This window comes from Pseudorca crassidens, chromosome 11 (assembly GCF_039906515.1).
Source record: "Pseudorca crassidens isolate mPseCra1 chromosome 11, mPseCra1.hap1, whole genome shotgun sequence".
In the NCBI taxonomy this organism is placed as follows: Eukaryota; Metazoa; Chordata; class Mammalia; order Artiodactyla; family Delphinidae; genus Pseudorca; species Pseudorca crassidens.
In genome coordinates, this window is record NC_090306.1 from 53,217,282 (window position 1) to 53,243,595 (window position 26,314).

The 26,314-nt window shown below is 44.6% G+C and overlaps 1 protein-coding gene and 1 long non-coding RNA gene across 5 annotated transcripts in view; one reads left to right on the forward strand and one right to left on the reverse strand.

Moving 5' to 3' along the window:
• LOC137202141 (uncharacterized) overlaps nucleotides 1–21,262 on the forward strand; it is a 68,960-nt gene extending 47,698 nt beyond the window's left edge. The window contains exons 2-3 of the long non-coding RNA XR_010932466.1: nucleotides 16,578–16,675; nucleotides 19,860–21,262. This is a non-coding gene — a long non-coding RNA (uncharacterized lncRNA). The remainder of the gene's footprint in view (nucleotides 1–16,577; nucleotides 16,676–19,859) is intronic.
• PPM1H (protein phosphatase, Mg2+/Mn2+ dependent 1H) overlaps nucleotides 1–26,314 on the reverse strand; it is a 264,421-nt gene that overhangs the window by 14,078 nt on the left and 224,029 nt on the right. For 2 of the 4 annotated variants that reach the window (XM_067697206.1, XM_067697207.1), the window contains exons 9-10: nucleotides 18,803–18,958; nucleotides 8,497–8,648 (exon numbers count right to left, since the gene is read on the reverse strand). In XM_067697206.1, coding sequence (XP_067553307.1) covers nucleotides 8,497–8,648; nucleotides 18,803–18,958 — 308 coding nt within the window. The remainder of the gene's footprint in view (nucleotides 1–8,496; nucleotides 8,649–18,802; nucleotides 18,959–26,314) is intronic. The other 2 variants (XM_067697208.1, XM_067697209.1) reach the window with 1 other exon arrangement.

The following is a 26,314-nucleotide window of genomic DNA, read 5'->3' on the forward strand; positions in this document are numbered from 1 at the left end:
GGGAAGATCCCACATGCCGCGGAGCGGCCAGGCCCGTGAGCCATGGCCGCTGAGCCTGCGCGTCCGGAGCCTGTGCTCTGCGACGGGAGAGGCCACAACAGTGAGAGGCCCGCGTACCGCAAAAAAAAAAAAAAAAAAAAAAAACATGGCAGTGGGAGAAGTTAGTTCAGCCAACTCACAGAAACATCTCATAAAAAGAACCTTTGTCTTTTGCCAAAATGGTTCATATTATCAAGGTAATACAAACTAGCATTTAATACCTGCATTAATAGCCTGCTGTCAGTTTTGGTGGGTGTTTTACTGTTAACTTTCTACTGATTAATCTCTTCCTCATCAATGTGGCACACAGTGATCAGAGCCAAGGACAGCATGGATATGAAGAACATCTGAAGCGTGACCATCAAGAAGGCTTCTCTTATTAAGGAGATGCTGTCTGGAGTTTACAGTATGTTGGTACTTACAGATTTAATACCCCTTCATAAGCCCCCAGAGTGACATGGCAGGGGCACTGAGGGTCATTTGGTCCAAGTTACCAAGATGAGGTTTCCACAGACAGGTTTTGGGAAACGAAGGACTGGGCAAAAAAATCCTTGCTAAGTCTTGCCTGGGCATTTGGGATGTAAATCCATGACATGTTTTCATGTGTTCTTCAGCCCGAGGTCCACTCAGCTTGGCCCACACCTATCTCCGTTAGTAATATTAACAATTTACTCCTCTCTAACGTATGACTAAGCATCTTCTTTGCATATTTACCTACTTGCCTCCATTTTGAATATTCTTTCTGGGAGACCTGCCACTAAACCTCCAGCCTTACAGAGGAGATCATCAGTCCGAGATCTCTTGCCTCAGAAAACCCCTTCCACGCCTTTCTCTGAGCACCCTTTCCAAATTTTGCAGGATGTTTAGGCCTCCTAAGAGAATCTTACTGGAATTAGTAAAGAGAATGACAGGTTGTGTAGCCCAACCCCCGTGAATTCCAACCACGCCACCTGAAAATGTGAACTTGGTGTATTTCCTATCAACGGTTCATTTCATGACCCCACAAAGGATGCACGGAGCTGCCAGCTCTGCTACACTTCAGGGCATAATCCAGTAAAAAGAAAAGAAAGAAAAAGGGCAACTGCACTCATGTTTTGGCCTGTCCACAAGGCCTCCTTTTAATTTTCTGGTTCCTTTCTCGAGACAGTTCAAAACAGCAAAAGGACTTAATAAGATACGCTGGGGTCAGGAAGGTCACATAGCTCATTTTTACCCCACCTCTGCCGGAGAGGATGGTGTGAGGGTCAGAACTTCGCAAACATCTCTCTCTCTTAATCACCTCTTCCCTCACAGTGCATCCTGGAGGGGGAGATGGTATTTTAAATTTTTTATTGGGAAAGATGTCATCAGAGGAAGACAGTGCCAGCCATTTGTCAAGAATGGCTGCCACGAAGAGGAGAAGAAAAAGAGAAAACCTACACACAACATGAACAAAGCCAAATGATCAAATGGCAAAACCTTCAAGTCCTTCCTGTCACAGGACTAATGCCCTGCCTCCTTCTGTCCTGAATTTCTAAACAAAACAAAACTCAAAGTAAAACAGGCCCATTCAAAACGTCAAATGTAGAAACATTTTGTTGTTCCTGTTGCTTTGTTGCCCTTCCTATCTCTCAGGAGGGGCCCACCTTGTAGAGTGCAACTTCCCTTTCTCATTTTCCATCAAACGATCAGCCAGCCTGGTCAGACCCCTCAGGTCTGGACCCAGAAACCCTCTATTCCCACCACTCACATGACTAAATAGGCAAACCTGTGGTCCTGGGCTACATCTGGGGAGAAATGTATCCTTCTGGCTGAGTAAGAACTCATAGAGCCACAGGAAGGGTATGATAGCGGGTCTTTCTTCATCACAGAAATTATGACCTAGGCTAAAAGTTATTAGGACGACTTCCACTCCTATTTCTACTTTGCATGACAAGGTCAGAACAGCTCCCGGTTGGGATGGCACCGTCAGGAAACCCACTGCCGTGGCTTCTGGGACTGAGCTCTCCGTGCGCCTCCCGAGGAAACACACCAAGCCTGGGTGTGGGTGTGGTACCCTCCTTCCAAATCACAAAGATACATGCAAACATGACACACACATGAAAGACAACATCATTTTACATAATGCCTAAGGCCTGAGTTTGAAATAAATTAAGTTTATCTGATTTCCCAATATGGCTTAAATTACTAAGGAGCACAGAGGGGTAGAGAAACAATCCATACCTCATATTTTCACCATCAGATTGTCCAGAATGTTTTCTGACTGTGGATCAGAATGAATGAATTACACAAATTCCATATCATCATCACAGACTCTCTTCCCTCCAACTCATCTTCACATTCATTCGTCAGTGCTTGAGGTCTGACACGACCTGCCCCATTCACCTCTCACGCCTCATCTGTGGACACTACCCCACACTAAGCCCAGGCAGCCATACTGACTGTTGGGTTCCTTGAAAGCACCATGTTCTCTCTCCCCGATGTTGCCCCACCTTGCATTGACTGACACACACTCATATACCCCTCACGTTTAAGTATAGACATCCCTTCTAGTGGGACGCTTTCTTGCCTATCCCTTGTGCTATCTTTTTAATCGTTCATAGTCTAACTTCCTTATGCTTTTGTAACCTCTAGACCTTAAACTCCAAGAAGACAGGGACCCGGTCTGTTTTCTTCACAAATTCTTCCCCAGTGGCCATGGCTCATAAAATAGGTCCTTAATATTTCCCAGATGAATGAATCTGAATGGGAATTATTTGGCAAAGAAGATACCTTCCCCCATAAGGTCTCACTGTTTTAAGATGTCAAAAACCAACCAGAATTTTTCTGATCTCCAGCCAGATATTTCATCTCTTAGCAATGAAACTGTGCCGATTTTATAACTTTTCCTTTCACTCATTCATCTATCTGACACAGGATTCTTTCTTAGGCTTTGGTTTGCCATTTTCCCTGAAAGGCAAATTCAAAACCTTTTTTCTTTCCTGCCCTTTTGTTCCATGGAGATCCCTGTAAGCCCTGTAGGTAACAGATCTCATGAACCTAGGAACCTATTCTGACCTGGCATACCCCTGCCCAGTGACAGCACTGCCCACAGGTTACCACTCCCTGGAGGGCAGATTTGTTGCCATGGAGAGACGGGGGCTGGTAAGGAAAACCAAGCCAGCTTGGAGAGATTTTAAAAAACGTTGGGTGCCTTTTCACTCATACCTGTCAGATGGCTTCGCAAAGCTTTATGAAAATAATTACAGTAGAGAAAATCAACAGGAGAATGTTGCTAACAAGTAGGATATAAAACGCAGATTACAACTAAAAGCTCAACAGGAAAAAAAATGTATTCGAATTCAAATCAAAGAATCTTATTTGCAGTCCCATCGATTCCTTTGTGCCTGAGAAAAATTATACAGACAATTCTAGAAAGAGAAAGAATGTCTCGCTTTAATTTCTTCCTGAAGGAATTTTTTGTTGTTGTTGTGAAATATATGAAACATATAAGTATAGCAACAAACATAGAATAACAACAACAAATACCCAGTGCTTACTATATACCAGGCACTTTACTTTATATATAAGGATGAGGTCAGGACTACTGGAACCCCCATTTTACAGATGAGGAATCTGAGGCATGGAGAGGTTAAGAAACCTCCCCAAGGTCACAAAGTCTAGAAGGGGCAGAACCAGGATTTAACCTCAGGCAGTCTGGCTAGATCCACACTGTTAACCACTAGACTACACTGCCTCTCATAGCTAACATACAAACAAATGTATGAAAAAGATATAGTTATAAATAACATGAACAATCATATATCTACCATGTAGCTAAAGGAACAGAACATTACCAGTAAATATCTTAGCAGCTCACTATGGGCCTCTCCACAAGCACACATTCCCCTCTGCCACCTCTCTTCCCAAGGTAACCATTATCCAAATTTTGGGTTAATTCTCTTGCTTTTTGTTATAATTTTAATATCTGTATCCCTAAGTGATATATTGTTAGCTTCCTACTTTATGTAACTCGAATCATAATATGTGTATTGTTCTATGACTGGCTTATTAAACTCAACATTATGTCTTTGAGATTCTTCCCCGTTAAAGATCACAGCTTTGGTTCATTCTCATTTGAGGACTGTGAATTATTTCATTCTTTGTTTATCCATCGTATGGTTGGACACGCAGGTTGCTTCCAATTCTTATCATAAAAACAATTGTGTGGCTATCTTTTTGTATAAATTGAATTACACCAGCACCAGAATAAAAAGAACACCTGGGTTGTTTGTTAAAACACAGATCCCTGGGTCCTACCACTGGAGTTTTATTTGGTAGATCTGGGGTAGAGCCTGAAGATTTGTATTTCTAGCAAGTTCTCAGACGATGCTGATGCCCTGTGACCCAAAGACCACACTTTCAGAACCACTGCTCCAGGCTACAGACCTAAGAGTGGAGCTTCTGGGTTATACGATATGCATATGCCAAGCCGTCTTCAGAGTCTTTCTACAAATTCACAAATCCATCTGCAGTTGTTCTACATGTTTTTAATTATTTCTACTCCTCTGACTGTTGAAGCTTTTTTCATATATTTATTGGCCATTAGTTTTCTTCTGTGTGATGACTGTTGGGTACTTGCTCATTTTTCTATTGGGTTATTTGTGTTGTCTTTATTGATCTGTGACAGTTCATTCTATTTTATGGGTATGAATCCCTCTTTGGTTATACAAATTGCAAAGATCTTCTCCCAGCTATCACGTTGCCATTTTATTCTCTTTATGTTGTCTTTTGCAGAACCAAAGATGGTAATCCTAACATAGTCAAGGTTATCAATCTTTTCTTGTTTGTGCTTTCTGTATCTTGTTTAAGAAATTCTTCTCTACTATAAGATCATAAAAATAGTCTATGCTATTTCCTAAAAGCTGTATTTACTTTTCCTTTCACAGTTAAGTCTTAACTTGCCTGGACTTGATTTTAGTGTATGGTGTGAGGGAAGGATCCATTTTAAATTTTTCTGCACCATCTTAATTGTTCTGATTTTGTACTAATATCTAGAAGGGTAAGACCCATACAGAAGTGTCACAAACATTCTTGGCATTTTGTTCTTCCATATATATCTCAGAATCAGCTTACAAAGTTCCATGAATACCTCACTGGAATTTTGGTTATCATTCTACTCACTCTAAAGATCAATTTAGGAAAAATTAATATTTTAACAATGTTCCTATTAAAGAATATGTATAGGTTCATTACTGCCGCATCTCTTATGACTGTTTTTTATTGCTAATATTATTTATTTGCTGGACCCCCTTGTTTTTGATTAGTCTTAAGGGAAATTTATCTACTTTAGTTAGTTTTCTTTTTAATTTGCTTTTTTTTTAGAAATTATTTTTTGTGGTAAAGTACACATAACATAAAAATTAACATTTTAAAGTGTACAGTTCTGTGGCATTAAGTACATTCACACTGTTGTATAACTACTACCACCGTTTATCTCCAGAACTTTCTCCTCTTCCCAAACTGAAATGCTATAACCATTAAACACCAACTCCCTATCCCCCTGGCCCGGCACCTGGCAAGCAACCACCATTCTACTTTCTGTCCCTATGAATTTGACGACTCTAGGGACGTCATGTAAGTGGAATCATACAACGTTTGTCCTCCTCTGACTAGATTATTTCACTGAGCATAATGTCTTCAAGGTCCATCCATGTGTGAGAATTTCATTCCTTTTTAAGACTGATTAATATTCCATTGTATTATATACCGCATTTTGTTTATCCCATTTAATTTGTTGATGGACACTTGGGTTGCTTCCACCTTTTTGCTATTGTGAATAATGCTGCTATGAACATGGTTGTACACGTACCTGTTTGAGTCCCTGCTTTCACTCATTTTGGGGTGCATAGCCAGAAGTAGAATTGATGGATATATTTATATGTTTAGTCACCATACTGTTCGCCACAGAAGCTGCACCGTTTTACATTCTCACCAGTAATGCACAAGACGTTCCAATTTCTCCACATTCTCACCAACACTTGTTTTTTTCTCTTCGTGTGTTTGTTTTTAAATAGCCAGCATAATGGGTGTGAGGTAGTATGTCAGTGTGGTTTGATTTGCATTTCCCTAATGTGTTAGTTGTTTTAAAGAAACTGATTTTGGCTTTACCGTTTATTTTTATTGTATATTTGTTCTCTTTTTTGTTATCTTTAATTTTTCCTTCCATTACTTTTCCTGGGTTTATTCTGTTGTTTTTAATTGTTAATCTAGATGCCGTTGTTGAAATAAGGACCGCAGACCTAAATTTTTAAATTAGGACAGTGGTTTACTAACAGCCTATATGCAGGAAAAGAGCACACAGTCCACAAGTAGACAGCTCCACTCCTGTGGCCCCTCAGAACCGTGAAGTTATAAGAATTCTTGTGTACATGTTTATAGGAATAATATGTACAGAATTAGCCCAGTAGCACAAAGCAGGCTTCTAGATCATACTCTGAGAAATACCCTTCTCTTTGGTTAAGGGGCTATTTTTCTTTTTCTGTGGTCAGAAGCCTGGAGCTTGTGGGCAGGGTCCCTGTGATCTGGGGAACTGGGAGGTTGGGAGGGTTGGAAAAAGTTCCTTTATGATATGGAAGGAATATAGTCACTTCTGGCAGGTCAGGGATGAGTAGAGCTTTTCACCTATGCATAGCTCATTAAATTGGGGGGGGGGGGAAGGCTCAAAATTCAGCCTTTAAAGTCTTGATATGTAGTATTATTTAGGTCCTGGTAATTTCTAATTTTTATTACAATTTTTTGATTTATAAGTTGTTTAGAAGTTTGGTTTTTAATTCTATGTGGGCTTGACTAGTTTGAAAATTACACTTTCTATTCTTTCTTTCGCTTTCTTAGCTATTTAAACACATTTCAAGTCTAAAGTTAAACACTTCTAACCTCTTTTCAAGTAGAACCATAGCATACTTTAGCTGATTATTATCCCCACTGGCCAATTTATTATGCTGTTTTTATTCAGTATTTTATCATTTTTAACCACATATTAGACATTCTTATTGCAGTTTTTATATAGTTAGTATATGTTTAAGTATACCTATTTACTAATAGCTTAATAATCCATCTTACTTCTCAGTCTTCCGTCTGGGATCATTTCCTTTTCTTATCTGAGGACATCCTATAGAATCTTCTTCAGAGGAGGCTGGATGGCAGTAAAATTTCTCAGTTTTGTTCTGCCTCAAAATGCTTTTACTTCATCCTCTTTATTGATATCTTTACTGTATATAAAAATTCTAAAAATTGAGAGCTGCTTTTCTTAGCCAACTGAAGATATAACTCCACTGTCTTGGCTTCCACTGTTATTTTTGAAACGTCAGCTATCACTGTAAATGCTATTCTTATATATCTGTTTTGTCTTTCAGGCTGCTTTTAGTATCTTTTTTGTTTAAATTCTTCCGTTTCATTATAAAATATCTACTTAAAATTATCTCTTTCTTTCTTCTGCTTGAGATCTGTTGGGCTTTCTGGATCTTAGGTTTAATATCATTCAACAGTTCTGGATTGGAACTTGGTTTTTTTTTTTCCCACTTTCTATAGTATTTCCTTTTGCAATTCTTTTTAGCCTCTTAGTTATCTTCCTAGTCTCAATCTCACTTCATCCTTTCCCTCTTTGTCTCTTTGAGCCATATTCTGGATTGTTCAGATCAGTTTTTCAGTTCATCAGTGTACTGTTCAACTGTCTCCAATCTGTTTAATCCACTGAATTTGTAGTTCCTATTTTTATATTTTTCATCTCCAGAAGTCCCATTTCTTTATTTTAAAACTCTGTGCAGTCATTTATAGTCTGTCCTTATGCATGATTTCAATGCTTTTAAAAATATTTCTGAAACATGTTAAAATATTTATTTATATTTTTTGGCTGATAAATCCAATCATATTTACACGTCCAACTCTGCTCTCTATTGTTTCTGCTGGTTTTCACTCACGGTGACTTATTTCCTTGTGTTCTAAGCGAAAGGTGCCCTTCTCCAGAGGGGATTTCTGTTTACTTCTGAGTCACCTAGGGTTGTTTAGGATGTTTACACGGCCATCATGCTATAAGGAATCCCTACTTCAATCTTTCTCTCCTTTCCCAATGTTTCTTGAAAGAAACAGTTCCTCAATGGATGGAAATGAATGCTGGGAGCATTTGCTATCATTCTTACGAGGAGGATCACAACTTGGGTTATTCCCACTTTGCAGGATATGAAGTAAGAATCTGAGAAAGATATACTGCTGAAATATCTCACAAAACAAATTCTTTACCACCTGTATCTAGGTTTAACTTAAGGAGGATTTTTATTTGGCTGTGAAAGTACCTCTAATAAGAAGGGTAGTCCCTTTTGCAGTTTGGTTACTAAACCATCTATATCAGAATGAATGATGAAAAGTGCAAGATTATCATTTATTTCAGTCACATGAAAGACCGCTTGAGGAACAACCCTCCAATCATAGAAATGCACAAACCTGTGAGGGTCATCTGGATCACAGTTAGGGAGAAACTGAGTGATTGCTTCCGCCACTTCTTCATTTGATAAAACATCCCAGAGTCCATCAGTGGCCAAGATCAGCACATCGTCTGCTCCATGCTCGTATCTGGAGAGATCGTAGACTCTTACCTGAAATGAACAGCAATACCCCTGCTTAAGAAGTTGGGAGCATATTATCCCCCCTAGCAGACCGGCTTCTGATTTCCCTTCCCTTTTCCCGCCCAGCCCAGTGGTTTTTAGGTGTGCGCTATAAGGCAGTTGGGTATACAGCAAGCTTTGTGGCCCAGCGGTAGCCTCCTTTGAAGACTTGCTGTGTAGACATATCGGGCCCCAAACACAACTGTGAATGAGCCCAATAAATTAATAGTTGACAAGAAAGAAATTAACTGAAAATGTAATGCCTGAAATGTGGCTGCAACAATGACTCGCAATAGATACAGCGGTAGCTAGAAGAGCAGCCGGAAGCTTGCTGCCTTCCTTCCTTTGCACGTCCATCCGACAGACATTTATGAAGGGCCTGCTCTGTGCCAGGTGATCTAAGTATAAAGATAAACAGCAGACTTCCCTGCTTCTGAGCTCTCAGTCTGCAGGGGAAACAAGGCCAGTCTAGGATCCAGGGCAGCTACTCTGCGTGTATTGGTTTAGGACTAAGGAGACACACTTTATTTCATGTACTCACTTGATACCTTTTGGCTTACCTGCTCTGAGGCCCATGGGGCTGGACTTATCGCATGCAACGATGGGGCTCTGATACTACATGCAGGTTTGAGGAGCCTCAGTCTAGCCTAAATCACAAAGGACACACGCCAAGTCTGAATCTCCTAAGTGTGTCTCAACAGACTTCAAGTCTGTCCTCACCTCTAGTACCTGGAATGACTTGGCTATTTGAACATCCCCCTCAACTCTTGGAAAAGAACATAGTGACCTTAGCAAAAATAATAATAATAAAAATCAAGGCTTACTTGCACTAGGCCACAACTCCGTGTTCCCCCTACTCGGGCAGGATGGGAGGGAGAGGAGTTTGGGATTTCATTGCTATTCCCTGCTAATTTGACGGGACCAGCCCCTGCCTACACCACTTCATGAGCTGAGGACAAAGGCGGGTCAATTTCATCAATCTTCCAACTCTTTCAACCCCACCTCATTATCCTGTTTTCTAAAAACAAGTCTGAGTGAACGGTGTAGGCCAGGGGAAGGGAGGGGAGGGAAAGAAAGGGAAGGGAGGGGAGGGAAGGCGGATGGAGTATAGGCAGCTGTTGCTGTGTCCCATCACACACAATCACTGTCAGGTCATCTCAGATCTCGAGAGAATACAATTCTAAGAGGCCTGCAGAACGTTCACATCCACATCTTCAAAAGCCAAGCCTCCTATGTTTTAGGAAGGTCTGCCCAGGCCAGTGACGCCCTGCCTGCCACAGGGCTGGTCCTATGGACGAACAGCCTACACCCAGCAACAGAAAACAACAAAATGCCCCACACTTGCCCACAGAGTTTTTGGGAAATGAGCTCAAATGAAAAACAGCCTTTGTGGCTGGTGAACAAGACGGCAACAATTAGCTAATGGCGCAGCACACGGACCGCACTCAGGAGAGGAGCACTCGGGGGAAGACTGGACTGGCTTTTTTTTTTTTTTTTTTTTTTCCTACGGTACGCGGACTTCTCACTGTTGTGGCCTCTCCCGTTGCGGAGCACAGGCTTCGGACGCGCAGGCTCAGCGGCCATGGCTCACGGGCCCAGCCGCTCTGCGGTATGTGGGATCTTCCCAGACCGGGGCACGAACCCGTGTCCCCTGCATCGGCAGGCGGACTCTCAACCACTGCGCCACCAGGGAAGCCCTGGACTGGCTTTTAACATCTTCCTCTCAAAAGACAGGGGAAGTGTACATTCTAGAGAAGGCACTGTGTCCTACGAGACCAAATGAGAGAAAACAGGAGGGGGGAATCTTAAGTTTACAACAGACTGGAAAGTCCCAAACGCCAGAATTTTGTCTTCAGGCTGCTGAACTCCTGTGGTTCAATTTGGACTCTAGCGGCAACCGGATCCCCTCTGCTTTACCTTCTGTGGTTCCTGGGTGTCTTAGAGCAGTGCTTCTGAAATGCTGATGTGCACAGGAATCAGCCCGGGACCCTACTAAAATGGAGATTCCAATTGACTTCTGGGGTGGGGCCTGAGAGCCTGCTGCATTTCTTTTTTTTCTTTTTTTTTTTTTTGCGGTACGCGGGCCTCTCACTGTTGTGGCCTCTCCCATCGCGGAGCACAGGCTCCGGATGCACAGGCTCAGCGGCCATGGCTCACGGGCCCAGCCGCTCCGCGGCATGTGGGATCTTCCCAGACCGGGGCACGAACCCGTGTCCCCTGCATCGGCAGGCGGATTCTCAACCACTGCGCCACCAGGGAAGCCCTGAGAGCCTGCATTTCTAACTTGCTCCCATGTGATGCTGCTGGTCCCTGGACCACACTTTGACTACTGAGGCCGCGGAGGAGTCCTACTGGTCTGTAACAAAGAATCCAAGGGCTCAGTGGCCTCTGTGATGCCTGTGTAGACTACCCCGTAGGGGAGGCTATAGCGAGGACAGCAAATGTCACCCCTGAGCTCCTAATTTCAAGTCCTGTGTCACTGTGTTGTTACTTCCAGTGTGCAATAACTTTGCTTACGGAAGACTGCTCGCTTCTTATTGGGGTAGATCTACAATAAATTTCTGTGATACTCTGAGCTCCAAAGGATAGAAAATGTTTCTTACAAAGGGAGGTAGGGAGATGTGGATGTCAGGCGCTTGTAGCACCTTCTGCTTCTAGCAAACTAGGAGATGCCACCTGCCCTGCAGCTCCTTTTAAAAGAGAGGTTTCTAAGGTCAAAGATAACAGCCGTTTCATGTCAGGACCTGCCCTGTGTGTAGGGTGCCCAAATCTCTTCAAGTGCTTTCTGTGGCCCCCCAAAGCGTGGAGATTTGAGTTGTTTTAAGCTGAAGCTGTCTTATTCAAATGGAAATCTGGCCAACAAAAGGGGTGTGGGTTGATAAATAGCAACATGTTATAAAATGTTCCTCTTCACTTCCATCAATAAATTGAATCCTTCCCTAATTCCACTATTCACATTTCCACACATAACTCTAATGCAGTTTCCTTAGCCAACATGAAAATCCCTTTCAGTACCATTCTCCAAGCAATTTTTATGTAAATAATAAACAGCTAGTCTCAACCCTATTCCCTGAGGCACTCCCCAATTAACATCCTTTTAGGTTTTTTTTTTTTTACTGCTACCCTTTGTTTCCTGCCCTTTAGCCAGTTTCCAAAGGACTTTGCCAACTTTCCACTTACAACTCGTGTCTTATACATTAACCTGCGATGCAGAACATTTTGTGAAAACGCTCTCAGAAAAGCCGGACTGCCGTGCAAGGCATCCAACTGCACGCTTATCCTCCCCAGCGGCTAGGGCTTCAAAGGATTCCAGTGGGCTCTGGAGACCCGACCTTCCCTCCCCGAAGCTGTTGCAGGGCCTCCTCAATCAGACCACACTCGCCTCCCCGGACCTCCCTGTTCCATTCCTCAAATAGCTTCTTAATGTTCCGGGAAGCTTCACATCAAAAGTAACGGGCTCTGTGGCTCCCCAGGACTCAGACATGAGGAAGACAGTCTCTGGGAGGAGAGAGATACGATCTGCAAAGGCCTTTGTGGGAAGGGGGTCTGGAGAACACGGGCAGGGTCCTAGTGGCTCCTTCCCGCGTGCCCATCGGCCAAGAAAGGCCACGGGCATCCCGAGACTCTTGCCGTTTCTCAGCACAACAGAATTTGAGCCGTGGAGAGACGAGGCTGGGGTGGATCCATCTGCCCTCCTGGACCCTCCATGACATGTTTATTGAGCACTTACTATGTGCCAACAGCTGTGAACAAAAGTGACAGAGTCCTCACCACTTCTAAACTAGGTGCAATAGACACCTATTGTAACAAATAAGTTACAATGCCAGAAGATGACAGGTGCTTGAAGAAAAGTCAGGCAGGTAAGGACAGTGACAAAAGAGCCATTTTAGAAGATGTGGTTAAGGCGGGTGTCTCTGGAAAGACACCATGTGAACAGAGATCTGAACCAGTGAGGTGACTTTCCACAGGTCCCTTGCTGTGCCTCCCTTTCCTTCCTTTTGGGGACCTGCCACTCCTCCGGATTAAGAGGATGTGGACAGTGTTAGACTGGTGGTGAAGAAGAGAGGCTGAGGGGGACACAGTGCCACCCTCCGCTGCCAGAGTAACCCTGAGGAAGACCTGAGGATTTCCCTTTCTTTTCCTTGGTCCTCTGCAGACACAATCCCTTTCATGTTCACTAGCACAGTACTCGCGTATTTGTACCAGTCTGCGTTCACTTGTCTGTCTCTTCCACGTGAGTAGTTATTCTAAAACTTTAGTGTAAGAATCACTTGGGGTGCTAATTTTCAGGGACCCACCTTTAAAGATTCTGATTGTGTAGATCTTAGCCCAGGCATCAGCCTATGTAAACAAGGGTAATTCCAATGCAAGTGATGGGGGAACCTCACCCTGAAAACATGGTCTTAGGCAATAAGCTCCCCTGAGGCGAGGTCTGAGTTGTCCTATTTGTTTCTGCCCCGCCCCCCACCCCACCCCGAGCAGAGCACAGAGCCTAGCTCTTGGAAACCACACAATAAACCACCAAGGGAAGCATTTCCCTTGCTGGACATTTACCCTTGTCCTGCTTACAGCGAACACCCTGAGAGCTGGTCACCGTCTCTTCCCCCCAGACTCAACCTCTGGAGGCCAGAGATCCCATTTTGCACTTCTTCTGTGGGCCTCGCCGTAACTTTCATAGAGTAAATACCACTAGATCTTCAGGACATACTTGCTGAGACAAAGAATAAATGGGAAGAAAAGAGAAAGAAAAAGAATTCATATGAGATCCATTCCGAAGACCCCCTCAGCTCGTGGTGACCCAACCGTGTTAGCTTGTAAACGCCGACGCTCCCAGGCAGTCGCCAAACTGTGATGCGCTGGTATTTACCAGGAGTAGCAGACTCTTTCCTTTTCGTCCCCTATCCTCAGGGAAGCTGCTAATAAACGAAAATCACTCAGCGTTCGGGAGGGGGGGGCAAGCAGGAGGGAGTCTGGGGTCACCAAGGGTCGCGGCTAGTATATGCCCCTGAGGAAGCCAGGCGCTGACGGCTCTCACAGCTGCCCCCCGACTCTAGGGCACAGTCACCCTTACCGTCGTCACCGGGCCCTGCTTTACGGAGGAGTGGAGACAAACAGCTCTTTAACGCGGTACCTCCACTCAGTGCTCAGCTAGCTGCTGTCTCAGTGCCTGTCTAATATCTGTTCGCCCTTTTGCTCTGTTACTGAGGAAATTTCAGTGGCCTGTGAGAGCTCGTGCTGCTGTAAGCTGACGCTGCTTCCTGAAGCCACTGGTGTTTTTTGTTTTTGTTTTTGCTGTACGCGGGCCTCTCACTGTTGTGGCCTCTCCCCTTGCAGAGCACAGGCTCCGGACGCGCAGGCTCAGCGGCCATGGCTCACGGGCCCAGCCGCTCCGCAGCATGTGGGATCTTCCCGGACCGGGGCACGAACCCGCGTCCCCTGCATCGGCAGACGGACTCTCAACCACTGCGCCACCAGGGAAGCCCCTGAAGCCACTGTTTAAAAGAATCCATCAGTTCTTTCATTTGCCCAGTCTTGGCTGCTCGTCTAGGATGTCCTCACGGCTCTCACATCTTTATCAGTTCAGCACGTCCTCCAAACCCTTTTTCCCGTTTAAGTATTTGAGGTAGGATGAGGTGAGCCAGCAGCTCAGGTCCGGCTGGGTGCAGAAGCAGAACCCTCCCTGCCTGGGTTAGTAGGAGCCCTCACTTCAGGTCTCTGCTTCTAACCAGCCTTGGGACTGGAGACGAGTCCTTTATTTCTTTAGCTCTCAATGTTCTCATCCCTGAAATCATTGTTTAAAAAAATGGAAAAAAAAATACAAGAAAAATAAATATTATAACACCCACTCTACCTTTCTCACAAAGCTGTTACAAAGATCAAATGAGAGGGCTTCCCTGGTGGCGCAGTGGTTGAGAGTTCGCCTGCCGATGCAGCGGACACGGGTTCGTGCCCCGGTCCAGGAGGATCCCACATGCCGCGGAGCAGCTGGGCCCGTGTGCCATGGCCGCTGGGCCTGCGCGTCCGGAGCCTGTGCTCCGCAACGGGAAAGGCCGCAGCAGTGAGAGGCCCGCGTACCGCAAAAAAAAAAAAAAAAAGATCAAATGAGATAATGTGGAAGAGAACTACAAATTCTAATGCACAGCATGTTATTTTTTTACGGCTCTGATCTCAGGGCAATACACCTGAAAGTAAGCTAGTTGGTGAAAGGAGATGAGTTCAGGGTGAGCTCAAGGGACCTGGTGTTCATTTCCTAAAGTCTCACTTAAAATTGACAGTGATTGGGACTCTCAATCATGTTTTGGCAGAAAAGTCAGGTGGTCCCCAAGGTAAAGGCTGCCAGTAGGTGGTGGAAAATAAGAAGAGTACAAACTCTTTTCCTCTCCACCCTCCATGGCCAACCAACCCAAAAGCTCAACCTGCAGAACGCTGAACATAGCACTTATACCAGAAGAAAATAAAACTCTAGCCTATTTCGTCACAGTGGATTATTTCAATACTGGCATGCTGGCAGGCCACCAAGACTGCACCTGAATTCTCTGTTGTGATTCTATCTACACTAGATGATGTCATGAAATACACACTGAATTTGGTGGCAGAAGACTTGGGTTTGAGACCCACCTCTGCCCCTTAGTAGTTAGGCAAAACCATTTTGTTCATTCACATTTTAAAATCTCCTGACAACCTGCCGGGAGTATGAAATGAGGAAGTACTGATTTACCAGATGGGGAGCATCAAGGAGGGAGGACTTTGGGCATCACGTACCTTACATGGAGAGGGAACTGCAGGGGCCAACGCCTGGGGGTGAGAGAGCAGGCTGGCGTGCTAGGGTGGCTTTGCGTAGTTTGGCTTGGCTACGGTACTGGATTTCCACTGGGGAGTGGTAAGGGATGAGGCTTCTCAAATCTTCAGCGTCTCCCTTTGTGAAATGGAAGGTTAGGATGATGCGGCCACTGGGGATGCTTATGGCTCTACCATTCCCCGACTCTTTCATCACAGGATGAGTTCGACCTGGATGGGATTGACCACATGACCTCAGAGCGTCTGACTGCAAATGAATCAAGGGACATTGAAATAGGACAGATATGTTGGCGGTTCCTCCTACCCCAAAAGAAGCTGGTTGTTTTGGCTGTGGGTATAATTTTCTATGTGAAATGCACCACAGATATTCTTGAGGTTTGATGTTTTTCTTTTTTTTTTTTTGGAGTCTACAGACAAAATAAACATTTGCCTTTTGAGGGTGGATACCATCTAATAACTGAAAAAGCTGCTAAACCAGCTAAGATATTAGGTGGTTTATAGAGAGTCTAAAGTTGTACCCAGTGCCTGGCCGCGACGGCGTAAGGCTTTCATTTTCTCCACGTGAGGCCAGAACTTTATAGCTTTGGGAGGTAAGCTATAGAGGAAGGAATTTCCTTTACAGATGGGGGCACTCCTATCATCTACTCCTTTCTCTGGGATTCCAATGGCTTGTTCACCACAGAATCCAAGCCTCACTGAATGGATCAGTGAACAAATGGACTTGAGTCCAGCTTGTCAGTCATGTGAGGATTACATCTGTGTTCATTAAAATGCCCGTCTGCAGAGCTCAGGGTCAGAGGAAATCCCAGCCTGTGAGTGAAAGTACGTGGGTGCCGTGTAGACGGACTGAGTCACGTCAAATCCATTTAGGAGGTGGGGGAGGCAGATACAGAGTGACCGTCCATCCCTGTTTGCCTGAGGTAGTTCGGGTTTGTGCTGCTTTCCCAGTGTAATTATTAATAGTGTCCCCACTGACTCTCAAAAATGTCCCAGTTGAGAGGGTAAGTTATCTGGTCTCCCGGCGTGTAAATGATGAAATGACTACTGTTCCTTATTCTTGCAGCTGCTACTTCTGGCCACTGGGACTAAACATAATAACGACACTGTGTTACTACTTCACAGGATTCGTTTCACAATGGCAGGATTTGGGGGATCTCCAGTGAGCAGGAGAGCAAGTTACTGTGTATCTTGCCTTAGAAGAGGAGACCCAATCAGCCCTGGTAAGCTATGGGATACCTGTCACGTGGCAAAGTTGACCCCACTGCTTGCAAGCAGGCCAGGTCTCGGCAGACCTATGATCAAGCAGAGTGAGGTGTGTAGTAGCCCTAACCTACCAGCCTAGAACGGAGCCACAGGCCTGGTGAGAATGAATCATGCAATCCAGGACTAGAGCATGGGTGACTTTAGGATTATGAAACCAAAGTTCCTGAAACACAGTGAAGAATAGCTTATGACAGTGTTATTCAAAGAGTGGTCTTTGGATCACCTGCTGCAGAAGTGTCTAAAAATGTGAACATTGTTAGGACCCCACCCTACACCTAGTGATTCAGATTTTCAGGAAGTGGATTCCAGGGGTTTGCGTTCTTTAACAAACTCCTCAAACTATTCTTATATGAGGTAATACAAAAAATTAATGCAAAAAAAAAAAGAAAGATACTCACTCGAAACATTCAGGTGAAATTATTACTGTTCAGGAGAGGATCAGAGGGGAATAATCACCAACGAGAAGGAATGTCTGACACAATATACATGTTGGCTTCCCTTGTGTGACCACAGATTTCAAAAGCTAGACTTCTTGGTGTGTGTACAAGTAAATTTCAAATTGTGGTTTTATTCAAATAGCTGGTTAGCAAATCTCAAGACAGCTCCTGATGGGAACCATCCATATGGATGACACACAGGTACATCACGAGTGATTTTTTACAGCTAGACTGGAGAATGAGAGATGGAGATGGACAGGCTAGGGAAGTCTCTCCTGTATGTATAAGGTCAGATGGTACCAGAATCAAAGAAAGCGGTTCTATACACTCTTAACATGGGATTGTTTTTCCCCCAGACATTTTCAAAGTGGTGGTGGTGATGGGAGGGGAGCATATACCCCCAAGGGGGCATCAACCCAACTGAGAAGCAGATGTATGAGATGCTGCAGACATGTGGGACTAGAGAAGAGAGTCAGAAAACTGCCCATAAAACTGAACTCGTAGAACATAGAGGAAAGTGGTGGTTTTCAGCGGGGAGGGGGTGGGGAGAGAAATGGAGAGATGATGGTCAAAGGGCACAAACTTCCAGTTATAAGATGAATAAGTTCTGGGAATCCAAAGTACAGCATGGTGATTATAGCTAAATATAATGTGTATATAGTGTATTATATATATACACACACACATATATACACACTATATATAATGTATATACATAATCTGTATGTCATACTGTGTTATATACCTGCAAGTTATACAGAAAAGGAATGGTAATTAGTGATGTGATAGGGGTGTTAGCTAACACTACCATGATAATCATTTTGCAATACAGTTGATCCTCGAACAACTAGGGGGTTAGGGGCGCTGACCCTCTGCACAGCCGAAACTCTGCATGTAACTTATATAGTCAGCCCTCCGTATGTGTGGTTCCTCTCCATCTGCGGTTCAACCAAACTCGGACTGTGTAGTACTGTAGTATTGGGTTGGCCAAAAAATTCATTTGGGTTTTTCCATAACATAGAGAAAAAAATCCATATATAAGTGGACCGTGCCCTTCCAACTCATGTTGCTCAAGGGTCAACTGTATGTAAGTATACACATCAAAACACTGTACATCTTAACACATCAAAACACTGTACAACTTAAATTTACACAATCTCATATGTCAATTATATCTCAATAAGACTGGTTAAAAAAAAAAGAGTGCCAAATACAACTTCTGTAAATTATCAAAGTATCTTTAGACAGAACTCATCATTTTCCCTTTGTACAGGGGGATCCAGGGTTTGTAAGGCCTGAAGTTTATGCAATTTGGGGAGTGATTTTTTTCCCCAGCTTTACTGAGAAACAATTGACACACATCACTGTATAAATTGCAGGCATACAGCATGATGGTTTGATTCATATATTATGAAATGATTACCACGGTAGGTTCAGCTAACATCCATCTTCTCATATAGATGCAATAAAAAGAGAAAACAGAAGAATAAAAGGAAAATGTTTTTCTTTGTGATGAGAACACTTAGGATTTACTCTCTTAACTACTTTCCCGTCTATTGTACTGCTGTACAATAGACGGGAAACTATAGTTATCATGCTGTACGTTACATCCCTAGTAGTTATTTATCTTATAACTGGGAGTCTTACCTTTTGAGCACCTTCCTCTAATTCCCCTTTGTCCCCACCTCTGGTAGCTGCAAGTCTGATCTCTTTGCGTTTTGGTTTTTTGTTGTTGTTTCTTGGGGGTTTTGTTTTTGGTTCCACATAGAAGTGAGATGATACAGTATTTTTCTGGGGCGCTCTCTTTAAGAAAAAGAACACAGAAATAATTATGAATACAAACTTAGATACTAATGTGAATGCTTATTAGGAATGAGAAGAGAAACTGCAACAGATTACTGGAACCATGGAAAATGAGGTCCCTTTCTTTTGAGAAATGATGGCAAGGACATGATGCCTGATTGTAACCTTGCCTCTCCTCACCACACAGAACTGTCTACATTTCCCAGTAACAACCAGAACTCCTTGAAGGTTGGTCTGAGTGAAGGACCCTGATACTTACATTTAATTAACTAGCATCACTGTAAATCTGCCTCTACACTGCAAACTAGGTTTCCTTTCTTAATTAACTAGGTAAATAACTAATGCATCAACTTACATTAGTTTGCACTGGAAAGATAGAGGAGGATTACTCTAATCCTCAAGATTTCACAGCAGGGAGGACACTTCTACAGGAAGGCGATGGTAGCAGGTCTCCAAAATGACCACCATCACTTCCTTCCCTCGCTCATCAAGGGTGGGATGCTCCTCTCATCAAGGGTGGATTCTAGTTCTCCTCTCCTCAAATGTGGACCCACCTTAGTGATTTCTTTAATCACCAGCATGTGGAAGAGGTGATGTTCTGGGACTCCTGAGGCTAGGTCTTAAAAAGCTTTGTAGCGTTTCCCTGGTGGCGCAGTGGTTGAGAGTCCACCTGCCGATGCAGGGGACACGGGTTCGTGCCCCGGTCCGGGAAGATCCCACATGCCGCGGAGCGGCTGGGCCCGTGAGCCATGGCCGCTGAGCCTGCGCGTCCGGAGCCTGTGCTCCGCAACGGGAGAGGCCGCAACAGTGAGAGGCCCGTGTACCGAAAAAAACAAAAAAAAAGCTTTGTAGCTTCTGCCTCAGTCTCTCAAACCACTCCTCTTGGGATGCTTCCTCTCAGAATCCAGCTGCAGTAATGCCATAAGAAGCCAAAACCACATGGAGAGGCTGTGTGTAGCTGCCTCGACTCAACGCTCAGCTGACAGCCCACATCAACTGCCAACCATGTGAGAGAGCCGTTTCGGACTTGCAGCCCATCCAGCCTTCAGATGACTCCAGCCCCAACTGATAGCCAACTGTGACCACGTGAGAAGCACCCAGCTGAGCCCATTCAACCCGCAGAAATATGAAAGATAATAATAAATTCTCCTGTTAAGCCTCTAAGTTGTTTTGTAGTCAGCAGAGGCACAAAGGCATTGTATTGTGATGGGCCCCTCTCCCTATAGGATTGGTGAGAAGGGACAGGGGACAGCGAGCCCGTTGGAGTTTTCTCCTTGGTCCCTACTTGTCCATAAGCAGCACCTGTCCCTCTGTTCCTGTCCTCCAGCAGGTAAATACCAGGAAAACCTCCCTTGGTGGGGTGGGGAGATGAGAGACAGTCCAGGAGGCAAGTTTAATTTGAGGGCTGGAGGTGAGGAATAAAACGTCCATTTTGGTCTTAGATCCAAACCGTGGTTTCCAGTCTAACTTTATCCTCGCTATAAAGTTATTTTCATCCCAGACTCCTGTGTCTGTTTTTTAAATTGGTTCAGAAAACTCAGGGAAAAAGGATAAAATTATTTTTCCTCTTCAGACCCCAACAAGCAACCTTCTTCCTTTCTCACAGGCTAGAAAACAAAGTTTAATTTTTTAAAAATTTCACCCTGCTTCATCCTCTAAAAATCAAGTGTGCCCTCCGTTCTTGTTACGTGGTTTTGTGAAATGCCTCTCCCCTGTGCCTCCTTTTGGCTTTCCTGGTCCCTGCCCCAGCTCAGAGCCTCACTGCCACATGGTTTCACTTCTACGGCGGCCTCCCGGTCTGCACCTCCCTACCTCTGCACCCCCCATCCACGTGCTGTTACAAGCTAAGATTTCCACCGCCACATTCACTTATCATGCTGATCCCCTTGCTGAAGACCTGATCTGCCGCCTCGGGTCCAGTTCTAGGCCCTCCATGATAATTCGCTTGATGATAGCTAATAGCCCTTCAAGCTAATCTTCCAAACATTCTGTAAGGCAAATTTTACTTCACACCAGACTCATTGCTGCTTCCTTCTTTTATCTTGTCCTCCCTCTTCAGATTAGATGGTGTTCGCTCTCTCCCTTCTCTGAATTCCCCTAGTCCCTTAGGAAGCAGGACTCACAGGGTTCATGGCTGATTATTCTTTGGCCTTCCAAGTGCCCCAAATTCTAATTGCTTGAGGACATGTTCCCCAGTGTGCTCCTCGATAAACACTATTGGACTCATGTTTACTCTCTGTGTAAACAGCCAGTGAGATTCTGTGGTCTTGATGGAATAAACGATCTAATGTTTATTATGCCTGATTCTGTTTTAAGTACTTTTTATGTCATTTAACTTGTTCCTTGCGTTCCTGGGTATAACAACCCTATTGTCCTCTTTTTACTGAGGAGGACACTGAGATTTAGGTAAAGTAACTTTCTTATAATCACCCAGCTAGTAAGTAAAGAGATAGAGCTTGAGCCCATGACTCATCACCAGGTCTGAGTTTCTAACCATAGTATCACACTGCCTCCTAAGGTATTTTTGAGGGGTCTAGGGAATTTTTTAATTCCTCCTCTACCACCCAAAGATAATTACTGTAACATTCGAGAAAATTTCCTTCTCAAGACCTACATTTTTACATATGTGTATACATATGCACACAACTTTTTTACCTACTTACGATCAATTTTTTGTATATACAATCCTATTTTGTTTCACTTAATGTAGCCCAGCCATCTCCCCGTATCACTGTGCACCAATATTGTTTTTTTATGAATTGGCCAGACTGCAGAAAGTACACAATACAATCAAACATGCTCGTTCCCAAAACAGGATTTTGGCTTGGGGCATGAAAAGCTACTGAGAATCAGAAGACCGTAAATGTCCAGGAGTCAACGTGAGATCTTAAATATTGTTCATGTTTTCATGGGAGACAACAGGGGAGTCTCAAACAAAACAGTCATTCTTCTCTTCACCTGAAAGTGAATACTGGGAATCCCCTGTAAGTGCAAAGGCTTCCAGAAGCCAGTGCATAAGGAAGACTAATGTTTACTGACCATCTCTGACCATGTACCAGACCCTGTGCCATGCAATTCCAGAGATGTTCTCATTTGTTTTTCCCAGCACCTTGTCAATCTAGGCATTTCCACCCCACCTGCAGCAAGGGGAAAGCAGGCTGAAAGAACTTGTAGAGGTCACAGGTAATGCCGGTGCTAGGGAGGGAGTTCAGATACTGGAGCCTAAGGTCTTCCTTCTTTTAGAGAAGCCTGTTTCAGATGAAAGAAAAAAATGAAATCTAGATGAAGAGAACCAAGAATGACCTAAATGAGTGAGCTGGAGTCACAGAAAACAGCTGACAGGAATCCTGAACACTAAGGAGAGGAAAAATGAAGCCAAGAGAAAATCAGGCTCCCTTGTGGTTCAGTGTGGCGGGGGCGGGAGGTGGGGGACTGCTGAGTTGATGGGGTTGGCTTTGCAAACCGGCCCCCAGACAGAAAAAGACCTCATTCTTCCAAGAGCTCGAAAGGGGCCTAAAGTCAAGCACAGTCTTGGAGTAGAGGCCAGAAAGCAAGAAAGACATTAAGAGGAATCCTAGCTCTAGGGAGGGCCTATCACAGGCCAGAAATGGGTGCGGAGTAGAGAACATCTGTAGGTTTAGGCTGCAGGCCTGGGCCACGCTGTCTGAGGAATAGGTCATGAGGTGTGTGCTGGACGGGGTGGAGAACTGCTGGACAAGAAGGTGCAGAGTGACTCTGAATTCACAAATCCTCTCCTTCTCCACTTGAACTCTAGGGTGATACACAAAGGTTGAACAGCGATGAGCTTCATTGAGCGAGAGGATGGGAGACCCGATGGGGGTGTTTCCCTTATGGAGGAGAGGCTCCAGTTACACGGGGGAATGATGCCGTGGACCAGGGGAGGGTCAAAACGCTTCCTACGCTCGGCAGACAGACCCGTGCTGGGTTGATGGGGGCCTCCTGTGGAATTCAGTTCTCGGCCAGAGATTCCCTACCTTCGACCTGGGGAGATATGTGGGAGGCTCAGCAAACCTGGCGGCCGCTCTTTGGGTTTGGCAAACTCGAGATTTTTCCAGTGCCTTGTGTTCAGCGAAACCAAAAATGTGTTTGGCTAGAAACGCTTCTCTAATTTTTAAACCCCTGTGCATTTTTTACGTAAATTTGATCCACATGGTTTTGATTTATTTTTATTTAACTCATCAAGTCAAATTAGGAGCTACAATGATGAATGGGAACAATGCTGATTTCCAAGAAGATGTTTGAGCCTTTTTTCTTAGAACTAAATCACGTTCCACCCCCCCACACACACACATACCCCACTTCCTTGCGACTGTTAAAACTACCAGCCTGAGCTGAGTTTGAAATTTAGAACCCAAATGTGAAATAAAGACCCATGCTTGGCAAAGATGAAGCGTAGCAGGGGAATGTTCTTAGGAAGTCATGGTTAGAAAGCCAGGGTAGGCTTGGGGTGCAGGTGGGGGAATAAAGGCAGCAAGGGAGCCAGTTATTCCTTATTAGATGGTTTAAATAAATGTACCCGGCTTGGTGGGCTCCCAACAGAAGCCCCCTAGCCGTTTCTCCAGGGTCTGACTTTATCACTGCCACCCAGGGAAAAGGAGTTTCTGCCCCAAGACCGGGGATGTGGGGTTCCCCTGTACCCATCTTTTCTTCTGCACTCCTGCATCGGAGCTGATTCAAACTGCTCCCCTCTCTTCCCTCGGACCTTCCTCCCCCTTTCCCGGCTCTGGCTAAGGCCTCCCCATCTGGAAACGTTTAAAATGTGCAACGATTTTAATCTCGTGCAAAAGAATCTTGAGATTTACACTACGTACCCATTAAGCTAAATTAGAGGTGCACAACCTCATTTTGCACAACTCTGTCTGGCCTAGGGTGGCACACACAGAAGGCCAGCCCTGTCTTTCCCAATTACTTTTTCTACCACACCATCATTTTCCACAACTGCAGTCTGAGGCCGGCCATATTTCTCTGAGGAACTCTGGCCACCAAGGTCCCAAGACAGAGGTACTCTCTTCAGAGCCCCTTGAAACAGTACCCAGTGGGTCCCTTCAACACTATCCAAGAAGATGTCCTTGAACTCAGCTTCCCTCTCCTACAGAGCCTGATCGAATTGGACAAACTTGAGTGCAAGGATCATCTTGTTAGTTAATAACTGTACAACCATGGGGGAGTTAATGTACTTCCTTGGATCTCAATTTCCTGGTCTGTAAAATGGGTATAAAAACCATACACACCTCACAGAATTGTTGTGAGGATTACATGAGATGCTGCACGTAAAAAAAAAAAAAAAAAAAAAGTATATCGTCCGGCCTAGACTTCCAGACAGGTGACATGAAGTTTCTGATCAACCAACTGGGATTTTTCATCAGTCCTCGGGGACTCTCCCATACTGGCCCAAGTCTTAAACCTACAGTCTCTTCTTGGGATCCACGGGAGCACAGTGATTGGAAGATCTATAACCCAACTGCATAGAGACCATTCTTCTGAAAACCAAACCGAACTTCTCACTTTATACAGAAAGTGTGTGTGTGTGTGTGTGTGTGTGTGTGTGTGTGTGTGTGTGTGTGTGTGTGTGTGTGTGTGTGTGTGTGTGTGTATGGGGGTGGGGAGGGGGAGAAGGTTTTCACTCTCCTTTAAGGAGCAAAATGGTTATTAGTGTTTCCTGAGAAGCCCTCACCCCCCATATAGTCACACTTTACCTGTGTTTTTTGGAAAGGTGACAGTACCATTTAATATGCCTGATAAATGCCTCCCTCCCAAGGGGGAAAATATAGACGTCCATGAGTCTAGCATTGGCTTGGCCAAAAAGTTTGTTCGGGTTTTCCATACGATGTTACGGAAAAATCTGAACGGACTTTTTGGCCAACCCAATAGTTATTGGTTTTCTCTGGCCAGGAGGAGTTTCAGCAGTAATTCAGGGATCCTTCTGTTGGCCAGAATAGAGGGAGCAGGGATCCACCAACTTCCAGGGACCCTTGGACATTTTATATCATAAGGGTTCTTACCATGCAGAATTGCTATGAAGGCGAAAAGAGAGATATCTGCAGATGGTAATTGTTATTTCCACCAAGCTGACCTCACTTGACATCCTGGGTGATATCAGGAAATGTGCGTATCTTCCACGCCTGCTATTTACTAGAGATTTCCCTCTTAACCTCCTGTGGCTAGATCTATTTTCGATGTCAGCCTCCGCAATAAAGGACTCTAAAGGAACTAGCCCTGCTCACAGCCCTGCCAAAGGGGTAGGCCTGGGTGGCCGATGGTACCCATCGCTGGCTCTGGAGTGGACAGTCTACAGGCTGGGAAGTCACTTGTGACCTCGGAGAAAAGGTGAGTTGAGCCAATGAGATTCCTCTCTGGGAACGTGCAATTGGGGGAGTCGGAACCTGGCTGTCTGGTGGCAGAGACATATGGAGCATGGCTGGTCTCAGGGCTGCCTGGATTCCAGAGCCACCTTCGCTCCCATAAAGCCTGGCTCTTCAAGGGTTCTTCTTGTGGACCCCATACATATCTCTTCCGACATTATTAAAATAAACACCTCCTTTTTTTGAGTCAGCATGAGTGGGTTTCTGTTTCCTCCAACAAAAAGAGCCTTCGCTACAAACACAGCACCCACCCTTGGGAAGAACATGCAGATGGAGCTATGTCTAAACATTCAGGGATTTCCAGTGTGAGGCACAGTTTCAACAGTTAATTACACGGTATGCAAATACCGCTGGTTCCTGACTCACCCCTCCCTGGCTCTCCTCTACTGTACAAATTGCAAACATTTCTCTCACTCTCCCAACCTCCTTTGCAGCTAGGGGCGGTCATGTGACACAGTTTTGGCCAATGAGATGCAAGTGAATGTCTACTGGGACAGATAGGCTGTCCCCTCCTTCCTGCCTTGCATGAAAATGTTATGCTTGGGGCTTCTGTCACCATCTTCCAACTACGAAGGAAAAAGATGCAGAGGTGTTACCCCTGGCACACTGGAGGTGCTGCACCAACATGAACAGCCACCAAATTCCAGCCTCCGTGATATGTGAGAAAATATACCCCTAAACTACTATTACTTAGAGTGTTCTATCACTTAGAAGTAATATCTTTTGTAAATGATATACCTTGAAATAGAACTTGACATTGTTTCCTGTATTATAAGAAAAATGATTTTTTAAACCAAATATATGACAACTTGTTTTTCAGTTAACTTCTCTAGACATCAACTGAATGACATCAGCTTTCTAGGCAATTAAAAATCTAAGAGGGGGGCTTCCCTGGTGGCGCAGTGGTTGAGAGTCCCCCTGCCCATGCAGGGAATACGGGTTCGTGCCCTGGTCTGGGAAGATCCCACATGCC